General features: G+C 38.9%; 1 protein-coding gene across 1 annotated transcript in view; it reads right to left on the bottom strand.

Annotated features, from left to right (window-relative positions):
• Positions 1-242: 242 nt before the first annotated feature.
• The window catches only part of FGD5 (FYVE, RhoGEF and PH domain containing 5), a 115,963-nt gene continuing 104,756 nt past the window's right edge, over positions 243-11,449 (bottom strand). The window contains exons 16-21 of the mRNA XM_075158503.1: positions 9,228-9,365; positions 8,040-8,142; positions 6,919-7,049; positions 5,046-5,174; positions 3,144-3,292; positions 243-2,382 (exon numbers count right to left, since the gene is read on the bottom strand). Of these exons, the coding sequence (XP_075014604.1) occupies positions 2,346-2,382; positions 3,144-3,292; positions 5,046-5,174; positions 6,919-7,049; positions 8,040-8,142; positions 9,228-9,365 (687 nt within the window). The 3' untranslated portion in view covers positions 243-2,345. The remainder of the gene's footprint in view (positions 2,383-3,143; positions 3,293-5,045; positions 5,175-6,918; positions 7,050-8,039; positions 8,143-9,227; positions 9,366-11,449) is intronic.

The raw sequence follows: 11,449 nt of genomic DNA, 5'->3' as shown, positions 1-11,449 counted from the left end.
TTGACTGGTAGGTGGGCTTTACAGGAGGTAAATGCAGTATGGACTGAAACACTTCATCATAGCAATTAGCTCCAAATCCTGTTTCTACCAGAAGGCCTCCACTACCATCTTCTGATTTGATGCTCTTCCTTAGTTTGTCAGAGAATTGGTTAATAGAAGTGTCTGTTAACAGTAACTGGAACTGCAAAGCTGGAGTTAAAGAAGGTAAAAATAATGTAAAGAAAAAGCCTGTAGAACTGCAGTTATGTTTTGCTCTTTTATTTTTCCACATTACTTAAAACAATGTTTAATAGCACTATATCTTATTTTTTTACCACAAAATATTTTCATGTATTCATTTCCTGCTTTTAACTGAAAACTTCATACAACAGTTACTAAATGTCAGCACCTAAATCTTCATAATACTGTTGTTCTGTAGTACAGTTTTGTTTTATTTGGGACCATAGTTAGAGATACTATTCTGTATTCAACATTCTCTTATTTTTTTGTCAGTGCAAAATGTTTTTGAGGGGGGATAAACATTTATAGTGTATTGGTAGCAAGGCCATGATTCTAACATGAAACAAAGGGTTAACATTGGTGTTCATCCATTAACTAAAGAATACAAAAGTTTTATTTTTCTCATACTTGATTTCTGTTTGCATGTGATAACCTATGCTTTATGAGACTATCAGACTCAAATGTATCAAAAAGCCCCAAAACTACTATATTTTTATTTAGTGGTAGGTGTATATTTGGGTTTTTTAAGCTTGTTTTTCCAGGTGATAAATTGAACTAGCTTTATTGTTTGGATACATATTATAGGCCTTTAAAAATACGGACAATTCTAAACAGTTTGTTAGAGTCAAAAATTCAGATATTCATTAAGCTTCTTGAAGAAAGGGAAAAATGAAAGTAATAAAAATCCCCCCCCAATATATTTTAATGTAAGTAAATTCTTGAACATGGTATTTTTATACAAAGCTATATTTTAATCATAAATGCCATTCTATTCCTCAGTCAAATATTATGACAAATATAGGACACAAAACCATTTTATTGCAATGATTAGAACACCACTTCTCAACCTTCTTTATAAAAAACAAAACAAAACACTAAAAACAAACCCTCCCCAAAAACAAAAAACCCAAAACAACAAAAAAACAAAACCCCAAACTCCAGAGATCTATATCCTCAGCTGGTGTAAAGCAGCACAGCATCTTTGAAGTCATATGACACTTGGCTGGTGAGAATCCAGCCCTGGAGATGTAGTGCACAACAGCAGTCTGATGTAAGATACATTTAGCCACGGGAGTTCTAAAGCACTCCAGCAGAGCAGGTTCAGACAAGTGCATTTCAGCCCACCACCATATTTCAAATGGTGTGCTGGTTATATGGATTAAACTTTTCATGACCTTTTTATAACAAGAACAGCAGAAACAACAGGAGCTTTGAAAATAAAGATAGACTATTTAAATAGATGATAAAAATCTTAACACTACTAGGTAGACTAGTGTTAAATAAAAACTGTCTGTAGGTTTATAATAAATTAAAAATAACCTTTGGGTTTGAGTCTGATGCAGTATTTAGGCAGAAGTGAAATTATTCAACGTCTGGATTTGTAGAGCAACTGGAGTGCATTTCAAAGTACTGCAGTGGTATGAAATTAAACCCTTTAAAATAAATTATATAGTGATCTGCGTAAAATTATAAATTGATAGTAAGTAATTATCCTGGATCATAGCCAGTGAAGTGTTGGTAGACCAGGTTAATTGAACGTGTTGTTCGTTCATTTTCTGTGGAAGCAATTTAGCATACACGGGGCATAATTTCACACTGGCACTTCTTAATGGATGAGTAATAAATCAGGCCACAGAACTCCTTAGAAACATGAAAAAATGAAGCTGTAGTTCAATAAAAATAATAAAGTGCTTTAAATGAGCATTTGTTGTTTACTACATTGTTTCTCATTTCATGGTAGACATCAAAACCAACCCAATGAAATATGATAGTGCTCTAGAGTAAGTTAAACTGAGCCTGTTACTTACTGTAGTCAGTACTTCCATGTATTTTCTTGTCTTGATGTTAGACTTAGTTTACTGTGGGATCAGAGGAGAAGCTTATAGTATGGGTTGAACTCGCAGAGACGTAAAAAGATCATCATAAATATTCTCTATTTTAAAGTTTCCATTTGCAGAAATGCGGATGTAAGAAGGAAGCAAAAAGAGCAATTTGGAAACAGTTCATATCCAGTGTATGTAGCCAGTTTGCCTGAAATACACTGTTCAGTTTTGTAAGACAGAAGAGGGTTGCTGGGAATGTATAGAAATCTGAGAATTTATTCCAAGTCCATTGAGTGATAGCTGCTATAATATGGATGCTTCTTCCATGGCTTCAATCCACCTAAAAAGGGCACGAAAGGAAAAGTGGTACATCTAAAATTATATGCATTTTAAGAACATACGTATTTTAAGAAGAATAAGTATTTTAAGAACTTAAAGCCTGGAAAGGACTGTATTTCCCATCCCAGCTCTAACAAGGAACTATAGTTTTGTGATTAAAGCAGGGAACTGGGTACTAGGACTCTTGCATTCTAGTACAACCTTTACCAGTAATTTATTGTAAAATCTCAAAGATAGTACAAGTGCTGTCTTAGAATAGGAAAGATGAAACCACTGAAGTATATTTAAAAGCAACAAAACCTCCCATAAACACTCATTTCCTTCTCTGTGTGTCTTGAGGTGCTGACATTTTTATTACTAATTTCATGACTATTTTATTATGTGGAAGCAGTAGCATTAGAATGGGAAATCTAAACAATTATTTGTTGATGACAAAACTAAGAGATGGATAAATAGAACACATAAATCAGAGAAGTTTCTGTACAGTAATCACATTTGACAGACTTCTAGGCATGACTCTTGAGACTCAGCCTCCTCTTTACCTATACAAGGGAGCAAATTCTCCTTCCTAAAGGAACTGAAAAGCACCAGGTAGATTTTTAATGTCACCCAGGCCAGTCACATGCAATTTGGCTTAATCAACACTCTTAAAGCTGTTTGTTTCCTCTGTTACGAAGGCATTCTGAAGTGAAGGAGAGGGAAAAGCCTTACATAAGCTTTTGGACCCATGCACTGGCTAGTGTGGAAGTCCTACCCCCGTACCTCTGTGCTGAATTGTTATCCTCTGCTCGGAAGCTATAAAAGAGAGTCTGCTTGTGGTAGAGATGGAAAACTGTATCCGTACTTCCTTCCTCCTTTTCTGGGGCAATGGTGAAACCCAGCAAAGGCAAACTTTCTGTGGCAACTTTGTCCTGAAAGCAAACAAGAAGTGAAACAAAATTTAGAGAGAAGGCTTGTAACAGTTTGAGGGCTCTTTCTGAAAACCGAATAAGGATATAACCCCTCTCTGACAGGGCTGCAAAAGCAGTAGTGTGAATCTTCTGCTGGACTGGTGGCTCTTACCTGAACAGGAACAGTGCCTGTGTACTGCACATGTTCATCTAGTCTTAGTCCTGAACTCGAATACCACCTCTGAAAGTCCAGTTCTTCATGATCATCCACATGGCCATGAAGGTCAAATTATGGCTATCTTTGACATAATGGCCCAGGAGGCAAACTAGAGGTTACTGAGAGTATGGGACAGTACAGTAGCAGTTCTGAATGCCTGAGACCCACTCCCAGTTACATTCCTTTCAACCACTTTTATTTGCTGAGTGCAAGTAGTAGTCTTTTTGGTACCTTGTCATTTCCTTTCATAGCACTAGCAACTTTTTTAGAAATCTGCACTGTCTCAAACAGCACACTTGCTTTCCAAAATGCTGCTTTGAAATTTCTGAGCTGGTAATGCAATTAATTGTTAATTTAATCCCAGGAAACATCTATGAATTTTGCTTGCCAGACACTGCTTTGTACAAGTTAAAGAAAATTATAAGCCTTAATCGAATTGCAGTTTAGCTGTTACTGATAGCTGCAGTTTTGGTCACTGTATTTAGGTAATGTTTTCTATATGTGCATGTTGCCTTTGCTTCTGCTTTTAGAAGCTAAATTGCAAACTGGGAATGCAGAGTGTAATCAGCCTCCATTGCTTTTTCCCTATTGTTGAACCAGAAATGATCGCTTTTAAGGTTAGCAGAGGTAAGGTAAATGTATTGGATACAGAATTTGATACTCATGTTCTGAATTGCTGGCCAAATCATGAACTCTTTTGTGCCTCAATCTCCTCATCTGTTTAAAGGGGATAATGTTGCTTCATGCAACCATCACAGTGGTGATGAAAGTTTAAATAATTGATATTTTCAAAGTGTTCTGAAGGCTTAAAGGACCAAATATTGCTATCACTACAGTTCTTGCATTCTGTGTCCTCTGTTCAGCAAAATGAATTTTTATGCTTATGAAATCATAACCAAACTTTATATCACACTTACTTCAAGTTTATTTGTGTTGCAGCTATTCACAAAGGAGAAGAAATTAAAATAAGAAAAGGGACTGGGAAGAGACAAAATACATAAAAATGATCTAGTTGATATCCAACCTCCTTGGCTGTAAGGAGGAACTTACAGGCCAATACACAAGGCAGTATTCTCATCTCTGCAGACTGCCTCCTGTCTTTCCCAGTTGGTACTAGTAGGACAAATATGTCCTATTTATACTTGCAAAACTACAAGATTCTCCTGTCCACCAGAAATGGATCATAGCACCATCCATCTACAAAATACCTGGCAGTTACCAAGTGCACCAGAGAATGCCTAAGGACCTTGAAGTCTTTAGGTGTAAATATGTAGACTAAGGTTCACAGTGGGTGACAGTATATAACAGCATGAATAGCAAGAAGTCAAATAATGTAGAGCAATTTGTGAAGAAGGCTGCCAAGGTCTAGCTAGGGCTGTGGCTGGGCCCCTTAGCTAAGGACAGCTCCCTGGGGACTCAGTCTGTTAGGACCAGGTCTCAGAAGGCAGGTAGTTGTGAGTACTGCCATTTATACCTTTCACATTTACTTCTGCTGCCTGTAGGGAGCAAAGAAGGGAACTCAGACAGGTAACTATTTCAAGTCAGATTGCACAGTACCTCATTTGCTATGTAGGTGTAGAGGACTTTGCCTTTGATAACAAACCAGCGTTTCTTCCAGTGTCTTTTGCCTCTCTTACATCTGCTGAGGTAACCACTGATGGTAGCTCCCTCTCCTGAGGCTGCCACCTGGAGCAGGGTAGGAGAAATCAGGATTTGTAACAGCAAAGGCTTTTCCCCTCCTGATTATGCATGTTTGCATCACATCAGACAAGCAGGTCTATGTCTGTAAAACCATAAGTAGACCATTAAAAATATCGAGACAGAAAAAATACAAGCATGGTATTATGGTTCTTTTTAACCGTTTGAAGATCTCTAGTTAAACTTAGTTCTCAGTAAATCTGATGGAAAATATGCAGTTGAATTATTACTGAGGTCAGCAAGTTTTCAGTTGTGTTCTGAGAAGCCAAACTTGTCCCTTTTCCCAGGTCTGTTTTTTTGGTGTGTTAAAAGTACATGCTTCCAAAAGGGAATTACAGTCTTGTGGCTGAACGCTTCTAAGATGTGGGTGTACGCAGGACTTTGCAATGGCTTTGTATCAATTTATGTTAATCACTTGACTATGACTTGGTTTCATTTGTGAAATAATATTTCTGAGAAGAGTTACCCCTTTCATAGAAGTATTTTGAGATCTAAGTGCTTAATGTTCTTAAAGGTCCAGTTTTTTAGTAGATGGAACTATACACACACACACAATGCAGTATATGTTATTAGTTACAGTAGTAAACTGCAATAGTATTGGATTTAGAAACAAAGGGCAGAGATTCAAAACCAGCTTTTGTAGCACTGATACAAGAGAAGACTGAGCAGTAACACAGAAGTATTTTGCAGCGGAACAGAAATGTTCCAGGACCTGGGTAAAGCAAGTTAGAAAAAGTTACGGAGCAATGTTATTGTGAGACAGTTCATATTGATAAACATGTGCTGCCTCCTTGTGGATAGAAAGGCAATGTTTTTTTCCTAATGGGGCTGAAATTTTGCCTGCTGGTTCTTTCAGTATTCAATTTGTGTGTTTGTATTACATGCTTGTATCTTTGGCTCAGTTTCACCTCGGTACAAACCAACCTCAAGAAATTCCCGTGTCTTGACTGTACAATGAGTTCAGCAACATGTTTGCACCCTATTCTCTTTAATACAATGATAAATACCTGCTGATTTCAGTGAAATGGGAGTACCTTACTGTGCTTGAGTTCAATGGGCAGCTTAGCTACCTAGACTACATCAACATGGTTGGTACCTTGTTCCTGGAAAGAAAAACTAATATAGCTGGAGAACTCCTGGCCCCATTGAAATTGGTGGGAATTTTATTTGTTTATGTTGGTAGGATCAAGATTTAACCATTTGATTTGAAATAGTTTGGTTTGAAGAGGGAAAGTGCCTGATTAAACACGTATGCTCCCGAATTGATTGCCAAGAACTAGAGTCTATTCCCTTAGTAAGTGGTAATTTATTTCTTTTGAAATCAACGTACGATCTCAGAAGTAAGGGTCTTGTCAAAAAAGGTAACTGGTAAACAGTATGTCATGCTCTGTTGATACTTGTCATTGTCTGTGATCTGCTTGTTGTACTATCTAGTACCTTGAAGTCATCTTAGTTTTCTAAAGACTTCACAGGCTGATAAGCAAATTGAAGTATGCTGCTCTAATTGAGTTTCTCAGTGGGCTCAAGAAGCTTCTGTGGTATCTTCAGAGCTCAGAGTATTTTGTATTTTAAACACTATTGTGAAAAACAGAAAAAAATAATTGCATGATGAAAGTAGACCAGGGCATGGGCTGAGCCCACTGCACACAAAATAAATTATAAACATAGCTGCTGAAGTATGAGAGCACAGTTCTCTACAGTTCCTTGCCTTTCTCAGGCAGCTTGGTCCTACCTCCATAAGAGCTGAAGGGATCTTCTTCTGTTTCTTAAAAGATGAATAATGAATATTGTGGAAGACAGAGGAGAAGGCACTGCTTGAACACCTTGATGAAGTTGGAGGGAAGCTCACACTTAGTGGCCGCTCTGTAAGATTAAGAAAATTCAGAAAGGGAAGGGGGAAATGGATGAATCGGCACATATCAGACTGGGGTAAGAGACACACAATACACTAATGCAAATGACTAAGGAAAATGCAATGCCTCCTCCATAGCTGATTTTTATTTTAGCTTTTCTTTCAAATCACCTCTTTAAATATGATTAGATGGGTGGATTTCATAGCACCCTAAATTAATGGTAATAACCTAGAGCTACTTGAAAGAAGCCTGCAACATGAATGAGGACAGTGAGGAACTGTAAAGCCATTGTTTTACTTTAAGGATAATTCATTAGAAATGACAGGGAAGAGCTATCACCTATAATTACATCACAGAATAGAATAGTTCAGTTGGAAGGGACCTACAACAATCATCTAGTCCAACTGCCTGACCAATTCAGGGCTGCCCAAAAGTTAAAGCATGTTACTAAGGGCATTGTCCAAATGCCTCTTAAGCACTGCCAGGCTTGGGGCATTGACCACCTTTCTAGAAAACCTATTCCAGTGTTTGACCACCCTTTGGGTAAAGAAATGTTTCCTAATGTCAAGACTGAACCTCCCCTGACGCAGCTTTGAACCATTCCCACGTGTCCTGTCCCTGGATTCCAGGGAGAAGAGATCAGCACCTCCCTCTCCACTTCGCCTCAGGAAGCTGTAGAGAGCAATGAGATGGCCCCTCAGCCTCCTTTTCTCCAAACTAGACACACCCCGTGTCCTCAGCTGCTCCTCATAGGACATAGTTTTTAATTGTTATTCTGGTTTATCAAAAGGCCAGGGGAGCCCTCAGAGAACCTGGCTTGCTAAAACAGTTTTAGCGGCCATACAGCCTGGCACTCCTGGGACCTCAATACACATGCTTTGTGCTTGAAATGATAAATCCTCTTTAACAAAACACAACATGGTAGGCCGATCCTAAAGCCTCCCCATTATACAGGCAGGAAATGGGTTTGCCAGTTTTACCAAGAATGAAGGAACATTACCTCTTTTCTTAAGTTCCACATAGCAGCTATCACAGACTTTGGCTGCTTGATCTTTGAGGTACTTCATAGGGTACTTGTTTCTTGAACAATTTCGACATACAATCTGTTTCAGCATGGAGAGATGCACGTAAATATAATTTGAATTTATATATATGCACATACAAAACAAATCCTCTGAGCTGGTTGGGAGAGGAAAATGGATAGTGGACCAGATATGATTCTCTCCTAAAACTGCAGCAGTCAGGGTAAGTCTACTGACTGAAATGTGATTGCTGTAAATTTACACTGTTGTAAGCCAAGCAGAATTGATCATTGTATTTGGTTGCATATCATTGCTGTGCCCATCTCCCCAGGAACTTATACCTTCCCTATTAGTGAATCACAGAAAGACCACTTTAATATTATTTCTGTTTTCATAGCTTTGTTAGTAACATTTCTTAAGCAAGCTTGCATGTTCCCGCTATTCCTGTGTAGGTAGAGACTGATTTTCTCTGTGGAATTAGAAAAAAGATTAAGTAAATGCTTTTTCATACTAGCAAAAATTACTGGTAGTTTGATACAAAAAAAAAAATCACTGAGGCTAAAAGACAGCCATGGTTTAAAACAGGACTGCAGGTTTATGTGTATAAACAAATCTCTAGAGTCAGTGATAAAGGGAGAAAACCAAGAAAGATTATAGATCCCCTTGGCTTTAGGGCAAAAGGCAGCAGCTCTTCAATGGAGCACAGAGGAAACTTTCCCTTCGGTCACTGACCAAACCATGCTCTACTGCTGCGTTTCTTCACTTTTCTTGGAAGACAATTTTACCAGATGTTATTAGGGACAGGATGTGGACTAGACGTGATACTACCCTGGTCCAGAACAGAGCCTGTATTTTTAGTGTATTGCTTCATTGTCTCTAGAGCTAGCTGTATATCTCATATAATGGCTGGACTCAGCAACAATTATCCTGTAAGCCTTCAACTACTAGCCTTTGGGAATTAATTTGACCCTCAAGGGAAGGTTACTGTTGTTCCTACTAGAGTCATTAGAAACCTAATTACCTAATTTAGCAAAGCACTAACAGGTTCCGTGAGAAGTCAAATTCTGGTCTTGATGTTGCTGTAAGTTTGCAAAAGTTACAGCACTGGCAGCCAGTGTCCTAGAGGTGTGAATAAAGCCTCCCTGAGAACCTTGTACAGCTCTTACCTTCCCACAGGCATGGCAATGATGTCGCCTCAAAGTGAGGGTAAAGTCACAGCCACAGTTCATGCACATCATGACATGGGACACAGGTACCAAAGTAGGAGGCCTCTCACCCAAGGGTATTCCAAGCCTTTCCCTTAGCTTAAAATCAAACAAGAACAAATGAAGAAGCATTCGCACTTCCCAAGTACACTCAGTCAGCCCTGCTCCATCAGATACAATTCTCCTCTCATTTCAGTCTACCTTCACCTGCTAAGATCCCCAAATTTTCTAATTCCTAATGCACATTGTAAGTGAGATACAGCTGCTTCAGCACTGAAAGACCGTGGCCAATCAGTACATGGTGCTGTTAAAGCCAGAGTCTCAACAGGTAAAAATCCATGTAGATCTATTATTGGTCAGGCACTGACACTCTTCCACATCAGACAAGGATCTGATTCATAGCATATGCAAATTGCAGGTAAGAACATGAGTTAAAGCCATCTTTTTATTAACAGCTTCTAAAATAATATCCATAAAAAGCTCTACAGCTTTCAATCGAAAAGGGCCTGAGCTCTTTATGTCCTTACACTTTGGGGCAGTGCTATGATCAGGGAAGAAAGAGTACAGAAAACAGTAAAACCAGGGATTAATTTACCCCTACACAATCCAAATCTGATCCATCTTTCCATGGCTGATCTGAATATATGTAAGCAGCTTTAGAAAATGTATTCACTGTTCCTATTTCTTGGAATGCACCACGTTGCAGTGTTGTACAGGTGCCTTTGCTCCAAGTTCCCGAGAGCCCACAGTTCAATGTAGAACTGAACCCAATCTAATAAGTTGTGCTGAGAAGCTGTGTAACTTCAGGTTCAGCACCAAAGTATTATGGGTACCCCACTGTCAGTTCACAGCAGCTTAGTGTTTCGCACAAGTGTAGCTCTTGTGCCTTTGAAGGACTGTTTGTTAGGAGGGTTTCCTATGAGGAAATTAGACTTCTGCAGACAAATAGGATTTAAACACAGAAAAATCAAATTCCTCCAAATTCCTCCTTGCGCACATTCAGGTTTACATCAGAAGCAGAGCTGCAAAAGAAATTAATTTGTTGAAAAAGGATTTGGTTTAGGTTCCTATACTAACTAATTTCTAATTTTTTCTTGTTAAATATTTGAAAGTAGATTAGCTTCAGGCCAGAAGGAAAATCCTGTTTTGTTTTTTTGAATTCATTTTTTACTTTCTGAAGTCTTCAAAAATTAAATCACAGAATCACAGACTGGTTGAGGTTGGAAGGGACCCCTGGAGGTCATCTGGTCCAACCTCCCTGCTCAGGCAGGGCCACCTAGAGCCAGCTGCCCAGGACCATGTCCAGGTGACTTTTGAATATCGCCAAGGATGGAGACTCCACAACGCTTCTGGGCAACCTGTGCCAGTGCTCAGTCACCCTCAGAGTGAACCTCCTGTGTTTCAGTTTGTGCCCATTGCCTCTGGTGCTGTCACTGGGCACCACTGAGAAGAGCCTGGCTTCATCTTCTTTGTACCCTCCCTTCAGGTATTTATACACATCGATGAGATCCCCCTGAGCTTCTCTTCTCCAGGCTGAACAGTCCCAGCTCTCTCAGCCTTTTCTCATATGTGAGGTGCTCCAGTCCCTTCATCATTTTCATGGCCCTTTGTTGGACGCTCTCCAGTATGTCCATGTCTCTTTTGTACTGAGGAGCGTAGCATTGGACACAGCCCTCCAGCTGTGGCCTCACCAGCATTCTTTTTTCCCCAGTTCTTCTTATTTAGTAAAACTGAGGTTCTACATAACCTAAAACAACATTTTTACTTTTTGTCAGATGCATTCTTTGCCTTCTTAACTGGGAGTAGTACAACTGAAATGAATGAGATAATAATATACATCAATTTTGCTGGTACAATTAGAATATTGCTGGTGGGGTTTGCACTGGCAATGACTATATTGTGTGTATGATATTAATGTAACTAATGGGTAGTTTTGTTTTCTTAAAATCTATGAAGTTTGTAGCTGTTTTTAGTTCATCCAAAATAGTTACCCTTTAGGACAAAATAGTCTTAGACAAAATAGAAGAACTCCTATTTAAGCAAAGACCACAGAGTATAGAGTGTAACATTTCAGAGGTGTCCTGTGAGCTTCATTATTTAAGCTTGGCATACTGGTTTAAATGCAAATAGTAAGAATGTCTTGCCACTAGGACCTCCACATTTCATAACCCTCCTCCTTTCCT

Source organism: Calonectris borealis, chromosome 10 (assembly GCF_964195595.1).
Source record: "Calonectris borealis chromosome 10, bCalBor7.hap1.2, whole genome shotgun sequence".
NCBI classification, from domain to species: Eukaryota; Metazoa; Chordata; class Aves; order Procellariiformes; family Procellariidae; genus Calonectris; species Calonectris borealis.
This window is presented reverse-complemented; position numbering and strand designations above follow the sequence as displayed.